The sequence below is a fragment of the Gymnoscopelus braueri genome (genome assembly GCF_963280865.1).
Source record: "Gymnoscopelus braueri genome assembly, chromosome: 19".
Classification (NCBI taxonomy): domain Eukaryota; kingdom Metazoa; phylum Chordata; class Actinopteri; order Myctophiformes; family Myctophidae; genus Gymnoscopelus; species Gymnoscopelus braueri.
The window spans coordinates 12,658,677-12,677,355 of NC_137621.1; the positions used below are offsets into that span (position 1 = coordinate 12,658,677).

The following is an 18,679-nucleotide window of genomic DNA, read 5'->3' on the forward strand; positions in this document are numbered from 1 at the left end:
TAAAAAACAAATGCACATCTAAAACTCTGCGAACACAAGATGAGTAAGAAAAGCAATATTTTATCCGCAGAAAGAAGTTCACCTAAAGTAATCATCAGCAGGTATAGTTTATTACGCTATCCCAGGTTTATGTCATCACAACTGGGTGCAGAAGAAGAAAACAGAACGCTCTTTGAGGAGGATTATGTTATGTTGTCGTCTCCGCCAGGCCTTCGGCTAGCCTGGTAGAACATCCCGGTCGCTGAATTCACATTTAATTTGATTTCAGTAGAAATCGATCGATTTAGTTTCTACTGAAATCAAATTAAATGTGAATTCCGCGACCTGGATGGTCTACCAGGCTAGCCGAAGGCGTGGCCGAGACTTATGTTTTGCACCCTGACTGTCTGTCCGTCCGTTGGCCCCATAGACGTGAACCTATGCACACAAACTTCCTGAATGCCAGAGCATCAGATCGGCCTGTTATACCGCCACCAGGAAGCCGATTTTTGCAAAACACATTTTTTATATTACTCCTACAGATTTTGTCAAAACATCACACAAATCGGTACACATTATCTCTATGGTCATGTGGTCAAGACGAATCTGTTCGATTTTTCATATTCCATCCTTATTGGCTAAGATTGGCTTCCAAAGTTTGCAGGAGTGGTCCGTTTTGAACAAAATGCCCTGCGCATGTTTCACATAGTGCCACCAGCAGGCCGATTTTTGCATACATACATACAAACAACATATTTTTTTATATTACTCCTACAGATATTGTCCAAACATCACACAAATTGGTACACAGTATCTCTATGGTCACGTGATCAAGACGGATCTGTCCGATTTTTCATATTCCATCCTGATTTGCAAATTGCTGGCCCACAATAACCTATACCTGACTTGACGGAGACCTGTGCTCCGAGGAGCACTTCCACAGCATGATCCAGTCCTTCATGTAGGCTTATATGACAACAACATGACAGGGCTGTAGTAGCTTTGTGTTCATCTCTGGATGTCTCTCTAATGAAACGTTTTAACACTGCATGAAGACACTTAAAAGTTTTGTATTTTATGGAAGACAAATGAACAACCGTACTTTTGAAAAAGCTGATTCAGCCAATTCAGCAAACTTTCACAAACTGCTCAGTACAGTTTCAAACGCAAACACCACAAGAAAAATAAATAATTGGCAGTTCAGATACGTTTTTCATAGATCTTTTTTTTGTTCAAGTGCACTTTATTAGAGCACAGAGTTAAATTGGTGAGTTCTTACAAAGCCCCCATGAGTGGAGAAGCACAGATATTTCTTGTAATTTGCCCGGCGTTTTCTTTTTTTTATTGTTCATGGGCTGGCTGCAGAATGATCATTGTGTGTATTGGGTTGTCTGGAGAATCTTTTCCTGACACTAAACAAAATGAATACATGAAGGGAACAGAAATATAGACGCATCAATCATAAACATGCACCTTATAGTTTTTTTTTACCAGTCAATCACAGTCTTAGAAAATGTCTCACAATGATCTTCGTTTGAGCAAATTAGAACACACTTCAATATGTCATATATACCTCTTGTTTGTTTTACATTCTCAGTCTTTGATTCCTGAGCATGAAGATTGTACATTATTACAGTAAAAGATACAACACCACTTCATCAGCACCTTCTGTCCTCATAGATTGTTTGAGACAAAATTAGGTAATGATGGGCAGAATAAATATTTTTACAAAGCTAACCGAATCCTGGCTGTGTGTCTGTGTGTGCGAGCGTACGTGTGTGTGTGTGTGTGTGTGTGTGTGTGTGTGTGTGTGTGTGTGTTAGGGATGGGACGATAATCGTCATCATCGTTTATCGTGATAAAAAACCCGCTCACAATATACCGTATCGTGGAGAATTTATCATGAAATTGTCCTCTGTCATATACTAGGATGAAATCGTTTTTGTTGAGCTGCAAATTCAGTGCCTCTTAAACTCTATACTTGATGAAACGTCGCCAAAAATAGCAGATCTACAAGCTCACAACGCGTTGCAACGCAACACGTTGTGAGCTTGTAGATTGGCTATTTTTGGCAAATGTTCCTCCCAGAATAGGGATGCTGGGTGTTCAAGTGATTAACAAAAGTGCCATTAAAAGTTCTAAGCATATTTTGATTATCGCGATAATATCGTTAATCGTAATTATTTTTTGCCGCAATAATCGTGACATGTAATTTTAATTTCGTCCCATCCCTAGTGTGTGTGTGTGCGTGTGTGTGTGTGTGTGTGTGTGTGTGTACACATGTAGACTACATTATGCGCTTAAAGGACCATACCGCTGTCAATACATGTCATTGTCTATTCACAGCTTTGGCCATATATTGTACATAAATATTGGACTATTTTCCATCAATGGCTTTATTTTCAAATTGGGTGGGCGTTGTGCAGAAAACAAAAAGTGGCAGAGCCAATCAGCGTCTGTGCTCAGGGCCCTGTGATTTACCAGGCTAGAATAATTGAGTCAAATCATGGAAATTTTAATGTTGGTCATAAATTAATCTTTAGGACTATTTTCAGCCAGACATTTCAAATCATCACACATTTAACCACATGAACCCTATAGCATCCCTATTCTGGCCATGTCATAATAGGCAAACATTTGGCAAAAATTGCTGTACAAACATGTCACAAAGCGACAAGTTGTGAGCTTGTAGATCGGCTATTTTCAGCTACTAAGGGGTTTGGTGTAGAGGGAGAAAATGAACGGACCAAGGATAGACCCCCGGGGGCCACCGATCAACAAAGTATATAGGGTTTAGGTGGTTAAGATGCAAAAATCTAAAGGTAAATTGTCAAAAGACAAAAAGTGGCCGCACACACCGTTATAACCAACGTTTCGGCACAAATGCCTTCGTCAGGGTATATGATCATATCATATACCCTGAAGAAGGCAGGGTATATGATATGATGATAGCAGGGTATATGATATGATCATATGCCTTCTTCAGGGTATATGATCATATCATATACCCTGAAGAAGGCAGGGTATATGATATGATGATAGCAGGGTATATGATATGATCATATGCCTTCTTCAGGGTATATGATCATATCATATACCCTGAAGAAGGCATTTGTGCCGAAACGTTGGTTACTTGTTACTCTGCGTCCTATAATAAATTTGCACTTTGGTTATAACGGTGTGTGCGGCCACTTTTTGTCTTTTGACAATTTACCTTTAGATTTTTCTGCCGTGAGCCAGCACCACTATAAGGATCTGGTGTGCGTAGCATCTTTTTGCACAGTAAGATGCAAAGATAACATAACTTAACCCATTCAGACCTGAGGCTGATTCTACAAATCGTCTCTGTCGGGTGGAAACCTCAGTCATCCAAAACTGTTACTTTTCAGGATTCAAATTCAACAGTAGCAATAGTAGCAGATCTACAAGCTCAAAGCGCGTCGCTTCGCGTCGCGTTTTGAGCTTGTAGATCTGCTACATTAGGTAATTTTGTGTGACGCTGTAGCATGATCAAGTAAGGCGTCAAATTACCTTTGGCACATTTCAAGTCTGTGCAAGTTGTTGTGTTCATCATACTGTACTGAATTTAACGGAATTAAAAAAATCTTAACCTACGGTATACAGTATATGCTCTGGAAAATAGTCAACAAGGAATGTCAAGTATAAAAGGCTAAACATGCCAGACGGCCGGTATGATCCTTTAAATGTGTTTGATACAAATCACATCCCTGTTTCTCAACAAAGTATTGTACAGTTTTCTCCGCTCCATCTTAGATTGTGCAAACATCATAATAATAAACCTTCATTCCCTGTTTCTTAATGAGCTGCAACGTCCAATCCACCTAATAGCAGCACACTTCATAAAACAGCACATGATTGGGATTTATAGTTATATGATAACTGTCAAGATTTAACGTCACTCTATGCTGAAGTGACATTAAACAGAAGCTTTCCAATTTAATTATTAGGAAAGAAAACCAAACGTTTCCATGGTCACAGAAGAAGAGATTGTCACGACCTCAAAAACAACAGGCTGTCTTCTCAGCAAGTCGAACCGCAGAGCTCCAGAAGAGTCCTGGAAATGTTTTTTGTTTTGTTTTGTGTGGTAAATAAATAAATACCACTGTGTCAAACTCACTGATGGAACAAGTACATTAATTATTACCAGTGTTTGCTGTCTTTGAGAGAGGAACTGTTCACGTGAACAGGACAGAGATATGTTCACGCCAGTGTTGTTGACACGTGCTTCATGGATGTTGCTTTCCTTTCATCAATTGTTCTTGAACAATGATAACATTTAAAACTATGGTGAGTTCACCACCGCAGTTATTTATCACATTCGTACATTAATGGTACATTCCATGAAGTACTGTACAATCTGTGTTGCTACCAGTGAAGTCTTTCTTTCCCCTGACAGATTATTGCAAGCTTGCGTATAATAAAGTCCTTGCATTGGGTTGCCAATGGCAAAATCACCTTCACATCTGCAGGGTGCTCTCCTTCATACACGCTGCTAGAAAACACCAGCCATTAAAGACATTTTAGAGCTACATTTTTTGTCTGCTGACAATGAGGTAAGCGTTCACAGGGTAAGGGACATGTAGGTTATCTCTGCACTGTTGTACTCGTATCTCCCACTCCATAGCTCCACACTGGCACTCCTACGGATGGGTCTCAGTTCCCGGCTCCTTCGGTGCCACCTGTACCACAGAAAACCGTGATCCCACGAAGAAGAGCCCTCTGAGCTGCCTGGGGCAACACTACCCATGAGACCTCCTTCGTCGTCAGAACCTCCCATTACAAGCGGACCTTCTGCCGCGTCATCCAGCTCCATGGGTGCTAGGTCCAGTAATGGGATGTCTTCCGGATCAGGCGGCGATGGATCTAAATGTAAAGGGTGTGGATCAGGGTAGGCCAGAGGATCCGGGTCAGTGGGGCCAAAGTCCGCATCCAGCGAACTGCCTGGGTCAGGTGACACTGGACTGGGAGGGGATATTGTGACTATGACCTGTGGCATCGGGTCTTGACAGAAATCGGTTTCTACTCCCTGAGACATATGAGCTATGTGATACTCTAAAGACGGATCCACCCATTCTTCGGACTGCGAGGAATCCGTTGGGCACACAGTGGCAGGGTCCAAGGTGGGTAGGGGAGAATCTTGATCATCTGATTGGTAGAGCGGTGGATCTAAATCTGAAGGATTGGAAGGAGAGTCACAGCTCAAGGTCATTGGGTCTGGTTCTGGGTCCATGAACACTGAGTCCAGATCATCTTGGTCAAGAGATGTCAGCATAACTAAGTCAAAGTGGACTAGATCAGCATGGAATATAGGGGCTGTATCTAGTGGTTCTGGAACGGGCGGCCACTCGGGCTCTTGGGACAATGATTCAGTGGAGTCGGTAGTGTGTGGTTGAGGATCCACTGAGACGGGAGTAAAAGTTGAGTCCGAGGCTCTGGGCTCTGGAAGGGGGCTAATAGGATCTGCAGGTGAGTCCATCTCAGTTGGACTTGCAGGAGAGTCTGTGTCAAAGTATTCTGACACCACAATAGATGGGCATTGGCTCTCTGATTCTGAAATTAATGACCAAACAGTACCGAGGTCAGGAGCAGATGTATCACTCGGGGAGATAGCGATCAGGTCTTGGTTAACTGGCTCAGGTGAACACGCTATGGACGAGTCTGATGATTTTGGGGGTGAATCTACAAAGTCCACTGGGTCCTGAACCCCTGATTCTGGATTTGAGATTGGATCTGGCCTTTCCACAGTGACGACTTCCTGAGACTCTGAATCTGATGTGATGCCATCATCATGATCCTCTGGGGGAGACACGGTAAGTACAGGAACTGGATATGGCATATGAACCTTAGCTCTGTCAAGCGGTTCTGAGTCTTGGGGTTTCACATCAAACAGGCAAGATGACGCAGAATCTGAAGGGTCTTCATTAGCTTCATCCGCAGATGTTAGTTCTGGAGAAAATAAGCTGTGTGATTTCCTTGGCTCCGGGTCTGGAGAACTCTCAGCGGGTGGCGTTGTGAAATCAGTAGCCAGTGGCTGGGAGGTGACCACATCTGGTGAACTGCCCTCGACGTGTTCAAGCCGTTCTGGGGAGGACACAACAGGCGAATCTACAGTCTTGGGATGTGGTTGCATGGATTTAACAGAGCCTGGAAGTATTGGATCTAAAGAAATTGGTATGGCACTTTCCACGTACATCGACCGTGGAGAGGCCAGAATGCTGGGGTCCATGGAGAGCTGTTTGGGCAGACGCCTCCGGGCCCCCATGTCCTTCCTCTGTTCACCCCCCTCTTCTGGACAGTTCACAGCTGCGTCGGCCGTGCTCTGACGGACCAGGACTTTGCTCCTGGCTTGAGTTCCCACGGACACTTTAGACACCTGGGGTTTCCTTTCTCTGGTAGACCCCGAGCCTTTAGCAGCCCCCGAGGCTCCGAGCCCTGCACCCCTCGCCCCAGACCCTTCCCCAGCTCCGCCTGCCATGCCCCCACCTTGTGGAGACCAGGTGTTATAATGCTGTGTGAAGGTGTTAAAGTTACTGTTAAAGGCCCGCAGCTCTGTGCAGAGGTCCCTCCTGAGTTCAGCCAACTCTCGACGCATGGCCGAGACCTCTTCCTTCCACTGCATGCTGATGGCCGCCGCCAAGGTGGCGGACTCTTTGATACTGGCCTGGATGGCTTTGGGCGAGGGTCGCTCTGGGTCATGGACACTAGGCCTTGGGGACCTGAAGAGGCTCGGCGAGACCGGAGGCCCGGACACGGGTTTGGCCGGGGCGCCCAAACTATCTTGTTGGTAAGGTCTGTCTCGTCTGATGGGACAGCCTAGATCGTCGTGGGCCAATGGGGCCGTGTCCGAATCCTCCCCAGCACTGGCCCGGTCAGGTAAACAAGAGTCTTCCTGCACATAATTTCTGTCTGGAAGACAAATGTAAATATGTGTCTGTAATATGGCCACAGGTGTGAGGAGCTGGAGAGAATGTGCTTTTCAAGTAACATCAAGTCATGCACTGCATTATGAGTCAAAATAAGACCACGGAAGACATAAACAAAAACATTTAACGATAACCTCCCACCCTCCCATTTTGTCGTATTCAACCCCCTATAAACGTATTTTTTTTTTTAATATAATAATGTGGTTAAGAGTAATAATGTGGTTTATAATCACATAAACCAATTGCAGTGTTTGTTGGAAACCAACAGCACACTGAATCAAAGTGTTCCCATTTTGACTCATTCCTGATCATAGTTTACACTGCCTTCTCAAACTTAATTTGTAGCATGCATTCTTCACATCTTTTCAATGCACAAAGCCCAAACCGCTGGCTCCCAGGAACACGTCACAGAGATGGACACTGTTACATGTGAACGAGGCATGAGAAAAGTCCTCATGTGCATGCTCTCCTTCTGGCAGGAACACAATGTGTACTTTGTGCAATGAAAAGAGGCAAATATGAGCAAAGCTTCCAAACCTCTCCCTGTAAGTCAGGAAGTATAGTATGAACCCTATTGAAAATGTGAGGTCCAATTTGACCCGTCATTGAAAATGGTGGTCAATATCTAGCCCCGGTGTTCTGAAACATATATTTTTTGAGTTTATTGAGAAAGCAGTGTAAGCATGTTAACCACATGAACCCTAGCATCCCTATTCTGGGCTACAATTAGCGAAATGAGCCGATCTACCAGCTCAAACGTCAACATGACACAAACGTGATGATTTGTTAGCTTGTAGATCGGCTATTTTTGGCAGATAAATTTGGTGTTGAGGGAATAAAGGAGGGGACCAGGAATAGACCCATGGGGACCCTGGTCCACAGAGTATATGGGGTTTAAGTGGTTAAAGGTATGATTTATCTGTCACAAGCACATCTCCAGATGATCACACCTCTGAGCCCTCCCTGTCAAACACACGGCTCTAGTTTCTGCATGAGTCTAATGTGGACATCAGTGCAATCCCATGGCGACTTGATTTCCAGACAACTTGTTCTTCATCTCTTCCCACATTCTTCATCTGTAATCCTCTGTGGATCCAGCAGTCATTCTGGGCATGAGTTGAAACCACCAGCTGGCTTACATTTTGTACCACGGGCTCGTCGCCAGCAAACATGCGCCAGCCCAGACGTTTTGGATTCACTGCGCTGTGCGTGGCTAACAAATGTGACCCTTTTGTTTCCGTTAAAGGTACAGTAATAACGTCTACCGTATGCCTAGACACAACAGTACGCACCACTTCAGCGTGACCTCACATTTGTACACATGACCTCAAGACCTTTGCAATGAGACAAAATAATCTCTTTGGAAGTGAAGGTTACATGAGAGAAAACTGTGATATCGAGTATATGGTGCGTTAAGAAGATGACAGACTTAACGTTTTGACAATTTCTCCACGCTTATGTTCAGCTTTTTCAGAGAAACTGCGAGTGCGCGTTCAAAACTGCCCAAGAGTGAAACAACGAATATATCCACATTGTTGAACAGAAAACACTTGCTCCCTTTTTTATAATTGGATGTTAATTCCACACAATGGTCCCTTCATGTTTTTTCAATAGGGTTCATAGCTTTACTCTCTGACGCATCCAATGAATGAGCAGATGACATACTGTATCCAACATACAGTAGGATGAATTGGCACAACTGACACACTGCAGCTATACAGTAATCAAACGTCTATCAAAGAGAATGGGCACATATACAAGAGAGAGGCTCATGCAAAGACACTGTATGAAGCTGCTTCACTGGTGCAGTCTCACAGGTGACGTCTTATTGCCTAAACACAGTGGTTCCCAAACTTTTCCATGCCACGGACCCCCAAATAGCTATAGCATCTGGCTAATGGGAAATGGCTTTAAAAAACTAAAGTAAACTAAAAAGAATAGAATAGAAAATAGCCGATCTACAAGCTCACAACGCGTTGCTCGCTGCGATGCATTGTGAGCTTGTAATTTGGCTATTTTAGCTATCTTCAAAGATTTTGGACAATGTTGCCAACACCTTATGAATTGAATTTGAATTGAATAAAACAAAAACTAAAAAAAAGTATATATTATTTATGTTTTTAGTTTTTTTTTAGTTTTTAGTGATTTATAATTTTTTCTTTCATTTCATCACCTTTACAATTGCCCCACCCACACAATCAGCTTGGGCACCGGGCAGTGGTGGAAAGTAACTAAGTACATTTACTTAAGTACTGTACTTAAGTACAATTTTGAGGTATTTGTACTTTACTTGAGTATTTCCAATTTCCAATACTTTTACTTCTACTCCACTACATCTCAGAGGCAAATATTGTACTTTTACTCCACTACAATTATTTGAAAACTTTAGTTACTAGTTACTTTTCAGATATAAATTATGATATAATGAAACATACATTAACAACTTTAAACCTATTTTAAACCTATGCTATTTGAAAATAGCAGATCTACAAGCTCACAACGCGTCGCATCGCGACGCGTTGTGAGCTTGTAGATCGGCTATTTTCAAATATTTAGTACTTTTACTTTTGGTACTTTAAGTACATTTTGATGCCAATACTTTTGTACTTTTACTCAAGTATTTTTTTTATTCTGGACTTTTACTTGTAACAAAGTATTTTTATATTGCAGTATTGGTACTTTTACTTAAGTAAAGAATTTGAGTACTTTTTCCACCACTGGCACCGGGCTTCAGTTAACAGCATTACTGGCATATGCTGTACATGAAATATGACAGCCACGCTGTATAAACACAGACGCTCACCGCTTACCTGTGGTGGAGCGGATGGAGGTGAGGGTGGAGGCCATGGGGGGGATGCAGTCGTCGTCCTGGGAGTAGCCCGCCTGGATGGCTCTCAGGTAGCTGTGGCTCCGGGTCCTGAAGCAGCCGGGCAGGTCCAGGGCCTCCATGGCCTGGGACTCCACCTCGCTGAACACCGACTCGCAGACCGACTCGAACTGGCCGTTCATCTCCGTCTCGCTGACCTGGGAAGGAGAGGGACAATTTACAATGTAGACCAGGGTCCTTAACCCATTAAGACCTGGAACTGTGTCATTTTTTGATTTGAGCTAAAACGCATTATTTTACACTTTGGGCTATTCAAAAATAGCAGATATACAAGCTCATAGCGCGGCACCGAGTGCCGCGCTACGAGCTTGTAGATCTGCTATTTTTGAAAAATCGTGAAAATGTGTGCAAATCTTTGAATATATATATTTTTAAAGCAAACATTTGTAACTCAAATCTTTGCTCCTGGGGGGTCCCTGGAACAAAATATTTTGATGGGGGTCCGCGGCCAAATACATATAATTTGGGGGGTCCTTGACATGAAAAAGTTTGAGAACCACTGATTTAGAAACATACGTTTTTCAGAAAACTGTTGGGATTTAGGAGACATGTAGAATCGGCTTCAGGTCTCAATGGGTTAAACGTTTTCAGGCCAAGGACCCCTTAGCTGAGAGAGAGATGAAGCAGGGACCCCCTCTATATTGTATAAAATTGTGTTGCAGATTAAACTCTTTTTTCAAACTTGGCCTGCTCTTTTTTTCCCTCTACACCAAACCTCTTTGCCAAAAATATCGACAAGCTCGCGCTGCGAGGTGTTGTGAGCTTGTAGATCTGCGATTTTTGGCTAAACTTCTCCTCAGAAAAGAGATACTAGGGTTCAAGTGGTTCAAGTGGCCCCCCAACTCTGAGTACCCCCTAGGGGTCCCGGACCCCCTGTTGAAGACCCCTGATTTAGACATTTATGACATGGTCTTCAGGTCTTATAAGAGCAGTGGTTCTCAAACATTTTCACATAAAGGACCTCCAAATTGATATCTATTTGGTTGCGGACCCCGGTCTGAAAATATTTGCAAATGCAACGTTTTCAATTTTTCAAAATTTTTCAAAATGTTTCGAAAATAGCAGATCTACAAAATAGGTTTAAAGCTGATTTATATAACTGCAGTTATAGTGTAGAGTTCTCAACGGGCCGGGGAAATTAAATCCCGAGCCGGCCCGGCCCAAATGAATTGAAGCCCCACCCCTACCCGAGCCCTATAGCATAGCATACATTAATCAGCCTGAGCTCGACCCGGGAATTGTTTTTTAATTAATTAATGCCAGAAATGGCTGTGCATCAGCAGAGGCTCAAAGCACTACGGGATGAGAGAGAGAAGAAAGAGAAAGAAAGAGGATCACATAATAATGAGGTTCATCTTCTTGGGAATATCATTCAATCTATAACATTACTGGCAGTCGGCAAAGAACAAATCACACACAAATCACCATACGTTTTTCGGAAAACGGTTAGGATTTAGAAAGGCATTATTAAGGGATTTAGAATCGGCCTCAGGTCTAAATGGGTTAAAGTGGTTAAACATTTTCCTGAGGACCCCCTGGGACCCCCTCCAGGACCCCTGGGGGTTCCCGGTCCCCCTTTGAGAACCAGGGCTCTAGAGCGACTTACAGAGTGCAAGGTCAGAGGGGGAGACATGAGCATTGTCAAACCAACAGGGTATGTGATCCACTTAACCACACAGACCCTATGGCATAATAGGCAAACAAACATTCAACAAAAAAATTGCAGATCTACAAGGTCATAGGTTTGCGACACGTTGTGAGCTTGTAGATCAGCTATTTTGGTGTAGAGGGGAAAAAAGGAGGTGGCCAAGTACATTGTTAATAACAACCAGGATATAATTTCCAGATGGATGATTTTTCGGGGGAAAAAATAAAAAAGTATTTCTATACAGTATATATTTCACAGTGATGAGGAGTCAAAGGTATTATGAAACAAAGTGTGTTTTTTTTACAGAGCTTACAGATGTGTGATTGTTTTGTTTTAGTTTTTTTTTAATGAACATCGCCTGGCATTTGTTTTGTGGTGCTTGGCTGATTTAGTTTAGGGGCTGTAAAGCATTGTAAATCATAAAATGAGATATTGATTTGGATCAAATCAGGACCACGTTGTCCAGCCATAAGAACTATATGAGCATTCTGAAGAAGGGCTTGGCCTGATAAATTGTTTCGCCAATCTTGACAAGAGCTATTATTTTCTAACGATTGTTAACCCATTAAGACTGGGGAAAGCATCTGAGTCATTTTAAGATTCCTTTGGCTATTCAAAAAATTGCAGATATACAAGCTCATAGCGCGATGAGCTTGTAGATCTGTTATTTTTTTTAAATCGTGAAAATGTGTCAACATTTTTTAAAGCGAACATTTGTAACTAAAATCTTTGCTTGTGGGGTCCCTGGAACAAAACATCTTCAGATGGGGGTCCGCGGCCAAATACATATCTAATTTTTTTTCTCTAAATCCTAACGTATGTTGCTATGTCAGTGGTGCTCAAACTTTTTCATGTCAAGGACCTCCCAAAATGATATGTATTTGGCCGCGGACCCCCATCTGAAAACATTTTGTTCCTGGGACCCCCCCCCCAGAAGCAAAGATACGATTAAACATTTTCGCTTTAAAAATATTATATAATATATTCGATTTATCAAAAATAGCAGATCTACAAGCTTGTAGAGCTGCTATTTTTTGAATATCCCATAGAAATCTGATGCGTTCCCGGATTGAAGGGGTTAAAAAATTCCTCAGACGTGCATCTTTGTGATTCAGGGAACATAGGGCTGTGCTCTCGGTTAGAAGTAGGTTGATGGTTATCGCCTCCTTTCCCATTCCACAATGTCGAGGAACCACAGATAGCAATCTTGTTCTATTGCTAGATGTTTTTATCTTCTAATGGCCTCGTGGTGAGGTTAAAGCTGCAGACAGCCTGGGAATTAGTACGAATGAGGTCAAACTCTTAACCATTTCAACTCTATATATATATCGTCTCTGTCGGTCGGGTGGAAACCTCATACAGTGTATGTCCAAAACTGGTGCTTTTCAGGATTCAAATTCAAAGCACGAAACGCGTCGCTTCGCGCAGCGTTACGCACAGCGTTTCGCACAGCGTTTCGAGCTTTGCGGATTCTGCTACTTTTGATGCTTTTGTGTGACGCTGTAGTATGATCAAGTAGGGCGTCAATTTACGAAAAAACACAAAAAGTTAAAATATGGAGATAAGAGGTTTTTGCCCAACAGCAACGATAATGTACTTAGTTGACTGGAATCCCCCAGGAGTCTATACAGTCTATACAAGGCCCCCTCCTCATCTACACTAAACATCTTTGACAAAAATAGCCGATTTACAAGTTCACATTGTGTCATCATGACTTCGTCATCACATTTACAGAACCCTGCATCTTGTTATTATTATTATTATTATTTGTATTACTATAGCTCAAATCATGGTCAATACAGCATTGTGTGCTTTGCATAAGTGTTGGGAGTGTGATTTTAAACTTAAAGCTGCACTATGTAACTTTGCTCTTCTACCGTGGGTCTGAACCTGGTTTCCTGGTGTTGACATTTTTACCATTGAGCTGATAGAGCCTTGCCTGCCTTCTCAGGGGATACATTTAATCTTGACCATCAGGTCAACATTTGTGTGAGGTCCTATAGTATCTAGGTGAGACAATTATTTCTTCTTCAATTATATAATCTTTGAACACGTATATATTTTTTTAAAGCGGAAATGTGTAACTCAAATCTTTGCTTCTGGGGGTCCCTGACTCCCTGGAACAAAATATATATATAATATATATTGAGATAAGGAAATATTTTTCATGATTTTTCTAAATTAGCAGATCTACAAGCTCATAGCGCGACACTCTGTGCCCCGTTATGAGCTTGTATATCTGCAAATCAGAATAAATCTATTGATATTATCTGATTTGAAATCATCTCGTTTTCATAAACCTGGTTGCGTATTTCTCTCTCAAAATCTGTCAACAAACACTGAGCTGGAGACACAGTATATATATAAACTCACCTGGCTCACTTGGCTCACGCAGCTGGCCTGGCTGAGCGTGCTGACGGCCCGCATGTAGCTCTGGTTTCTGGAGCGGAACTTGGGAGAGTTGTAGTTACCGGAGGGGTCCAGGACGATGCTGGGATGATGATGATGATGATGATGCTGCATGTCTCTGGCGGTCTGCAAGTGGTAGCTCTGACTGAACGGACAGAGAAGACCACAGTCACTGTGATGTACAAAGCTTAAAGAGGATTATTATTAGCCCACCGATTATTTTTACCCTTTTCTGCACGTCGTATCTAAAAAGTGAAGGTAGCTCTCCCTGCTCTCAGATGTTTGATTTTTTTTTGCGGTCAAGAAAATGTAAGCGACGGGTTGAAACAAGCGTTTAAATCGCTTTTTCAGTCAGACTACGAAGGGGAACCTCATCTCGGAGCTACACAGTATATAGTGGTGGAGGGAAAGATTTCCGATGTGAGCTAAAAGAGGATTGTATCAACGTCAACATAATAAGCACCACACCTTGACAAGGTGGTTAAGTCAAGGTGCATAATAGCAGATACCACATTGCGCCTTTAATTAACATATGGACACTCCCCCATGTGTGAAATATCCTGCCAAGTCTTGTAAAATATCCTGGCAAGTCTTATTACTTAAGTGTTTGCGCTCAGCGCATCTTGCATAATAGGGATTGTGCATAAGATCACCTAATTGTGCGTTATCACCTAATTATCACCAACGACGTGGATTTAAGACGTGCATAATAGGGCCGTCTGATTGATTGATTGATTGATTGATTGATTGATTGATTGATTGATTGATTGATTGATGTAGTTTATTTAGAAAGACATGAGAATAGTACATGATAGTACATAACAGTACATGGAAGTACAAATTCACAATACAAGGTCTACTAAACTGGAAACCCTCATTAAGCATTACGCTTGTTTAAGATGAGAACCCCATGCACACAAATCATGATGAAATATAAGAGGCAGGCAGATATACACACTACTATACAGAATGTCATACAATCAGCTTTCAGGTTACTGGTATGACGAGAGAAAAAAAATATATATATATATATACAAAAGAGGAAAATGAAGGAGGGGGGGGGGGGGTAGGGAGGGGTAGGTTAAGACTTAGACAGGGGCCATTTTCGAATTGCAGCCTCCTGAAGGTGTATCTTTAGGGCAGTTTTGAAAGTGAGTAGGGTTTTACACTCCTTTACTCCTTTTGGTAGGGCATTCCACATTTTTGATGAATAGCATGAGAACGAGTTCATACCCTTAGTTGAGCCAAATCTGGGTTGAACATGATCAGTGGAGCTGCCTCTGGTGTTATGATCATGGACTTCATTAACATTTTTGAAGTATTTTGATAAATACAGGGGGATCCCAATGTTGTGGTGTATCTTGAAGACCAGGCCCATAGCAAGTTCTAGTCTAGTAAGATATTACTATTTACATGCTTTCTGTCTCTAACCCAATGAAGTGTTCCTGTGAGCTGTGAGTGGCATTAATCTAAATGTTGTTTAGGCAACGCTAATCGACATTTAAAAGACAGTAGGTGTTAAACCCCGAGGGAAGGCAGTGACCAATGAAATCGCAGGAAAAAAACAAAAAAAATGATCTTAAGTCCGTTTGTGTGGCAGGACGGCTAAGCGCCGTCATGTGAGTGTTAAGCAGGTCAATTAGACATAATTCAAGTGGTAAACAAGTCATTTGATTATGGCTATAACACAGGTGCAGCAAAACATAACAAAAACAATTAAGTGCTATTAACGTCAGAAGCTGCTGAACTTGCACGGTGGAGACTGATTATGACATTGTCTCCGAGGAGGGCTGTGCTTTCCTCTCCCCACTCTTCACTGAAATCGTTGCTCGACAGTGTTGAACAGCATCCCTGAAAACGGCTAATTCGATTTGCCATTGTGCTGAAGCATCCAATCAATGCTTGGAAATGAGGGAATTGCAAATAAGGAGCCTAGTTAGCGAGCAAAGCACTTCTGAGAGAGAGATCCCGGGGTCGTTCGTCCGGGTCAATTCGATTGAGAAAGAATATACAGCTCGCGGAAAGTAGAGAGAAATGTGGAACAGATAGGAAAACAGAAATAGATAAAAAGCTGAGAAGATTATATGGAGTGACACACGCTATATACGGCTACAAAAGAGAGTTCACCTTTTGCCAGATCTAATTCTACTGTCAGACAAGGACGAGTGACTTTTTTCCCATATTTTTTATTGAGCCTAAAGCTGGTATTTGTCTGCATGGAAAAAGGTCAGCTTTATTAAAAGTCCCCCGATCCATCTTTGCCATTGTCATAGCGAGGCATTGTGTATTTGCGGAGCAATATCAAGCCTTCTGAAAGTGCTCCCAGAGCTACCATCCATGAGAGAGACACCGCAGGGGGGAAATGATGAAGATAATAATTCCATCGTAAAAAACATCGATACGTTTCTTATCGGGTCACAGCGTCTCAGAAGCACCACCAATAATAATAATAACACAATAGTCCTTCAAGCTTTATGACCACCAGGAATGCGTGGGATTGTGTGTCGTTGCTATGAGGTTAGCGGTACGTTAACCCTTTAAGACCGGGGGACGCATCTGTGTAACCACTTTATCCATATTTTATACTTTTGGCTATTAAAAAATAGCAGATATACAAGCTCATAGCGCGGCACCGAGTGCCGCGCTATGAGCTTGTAGATCTGCAATTTTTTTTTAAATCGTGTTTTTTTTGTGCAAATCTTTGAATATATATCTATAAAGCAATTGTTTTTTACTCAAATCTTTGCTTCTGGGGGTCCCTGGATTTATTTATTTTTGAGATGGGGGTCCGCAGCCAAATACATATCGTTGTGGGGCTCCTTGACACTGACATTAATATTATAGCAACATAACCCAGCAAGCACAGTCAGGACCCGGACCAATCAGTGACGTCTCGATTGGGGCCAGATCAAGTCAAACCAAGACAAGTCAGATCTGGCCCAGAATATCACCTGATTTCAACCAAAATTAATCCTGACTATCCTGACCACAAAAACGGACGTCCTGGACGAATCAGAGAGAGCCCGATTGAGGCCAGATCAAGTCATATGATAACTAGTCAGATCTGGCCCAGAATATAACCTAATTTCAACTAACATAAATCCTACTGACAGAATATGTTTCCACTGAAAACTCACAAATAACGTAGTTTTCAACCCTGGTCTGTTGTTATTGAAAATCGGTTATTTGCCAGCCTTACAATATCAACTAATTTGCTTTGTTTGATTTACAAGCTGTTGTAATTGCAAGATTTTGCGGAGGCATAAAAAGCTTTCTGAAATCGCGCAACACACCACTGCATAATATCTGAATAAAATGTGATGCACCGAACATGTGCGCGATGCTATAATAATTAATAAAATAGCTAAACCAACTTATATAGTTAATGGTTTAACTTTGGTATAGGAGGACAGGAGTATTACAACTTGCGGACCGTGCGATCCGGGAGGAAAACCATCCTCTCCACGTTAAATCCTCCATTCGGCAGTTAGTCACTTATTATTTTTAAGGGGAAATAAATACAAAATGAAATGGTAGCGACAGAATAGGCTGAACAATGTTTAGATTCACTTATCAGAGTGAAGTTTATGGGGGGAAATTTGTGTGAGTCTATTTTCACCTGCTGATCAGTGATCAGTCTGTCACAAATGTAGCCAGACGCACATATGCATGCGTTCGCGCGCGCACGTACTACACCGAGCTCGTTCTCTCTCTCTCCAACATGTGCACCCAAGCAGTAAGCACCCCTCTTAATAATAATATTATTAATAATAGGCTATTCATTTTAGTATTAATGCAATTTCTACAGAGGTTTTCTAGATACCCAAACAAAAAGACTATCTTACCAAAATAAAAAGCTAAGCAAAAGAAATGTGTAATTGTTACAATTGAAATTTAAAAGGGGGGTTTACATTAGTCAAGACATACAGACATGAACGTTATATGGTTAAATTAATGTGGATAGGACAAGTTTGGTGGGGGGTTTGGGGGTCCTCCACATAACGTTTTAACAAAGCAGGCTAGATGCAATTTCCTTTATTCTGGTGCACTTAACAGGGTGTTTGATTGCCCAAAAATAGAAAAACAATCCGGAGCCAAGAAGGAGACAGGGTTTAGGAGGAGTCTCCTGATAAAACCAGGAGTGTTGGCAGTTATGAATACGGTGTCCTGATGACGTCCTGGAAATTACGTCAAAATCATCCCCATATCGGCTGTGATATGGCCTTGTCGTGAACGTCGTTTGATCCGGCGCTGCACTGTTAACTGTCCACACAGTGGCTGCTGCACTCTGCAGGGTTCAAAACGATTTTCTGATGATGTCTTGCACCGCCGATCTACCTGATATGCCCATATGGAAAACCCTGATGTCCTTTTGTGCTCATATATGGAGCTGACTACTTTTAATATAGAATAGGCGTGTATATATATATATATATATATATATATATATATATATATATATATATATATAATTGACAGTTGGGTTGGGTGGATTACCAAAGGATTTGGCAACTCAATTTCAATGCAACTCTCTACCAGACCCATATAGAGAGTCACGTTTTGATCTCGTCGCAAAGCGGGCTGCTATGGGCTGTAGTTCCAAACATTGGAACTTCCTCATTGAGATAGACCGAGCATTTTCGCATTCCATTCTTAGGTGGGAGTCTATGCCAGTGTCGTCACTCTCATACTACATCACGCTGCTCGCTACCAGCCTTTAAAAGCTGCCAGCACGATAAGTGACACTCCTGCTGTCTAATCATTGATGATTACACTGTCACTGACTAAAACAAAGCCACGGACGCAACTTGG

The 18,679-nt window shown here is 42.1% G+C and overlaps 1 protein-coding gene across 1 annotated transcript in view; it reads right to left on the reverse strand.

The window, feature by feature from the left end:
* The window catches only part of dlgap2a (discs, large homolog-associated protein 2a), a gene marked incomplete at its 5' end in the record, with an annotated part of 125,772 nt that overhangs the window by 47,057 nt on the left and 60,036 nt on the right, over positions 1 to 18,679 (reverse strand). Inside the window, 2 exons of the mRNA XM_080413204.1 lie at positions 9,734 to 9,947; positions 13,841 to 14,012. Of these exons, the coding sequence (XP_080269330.1) occupies positions 9,734 to 9,947; positions 13,841 to 14,012 (386 nt within the window). The remainder of the gene's footprint in view (positions 1 to 9,733; positions 9,948 to 13,840; positions 14,013 to 18,679) is intronic.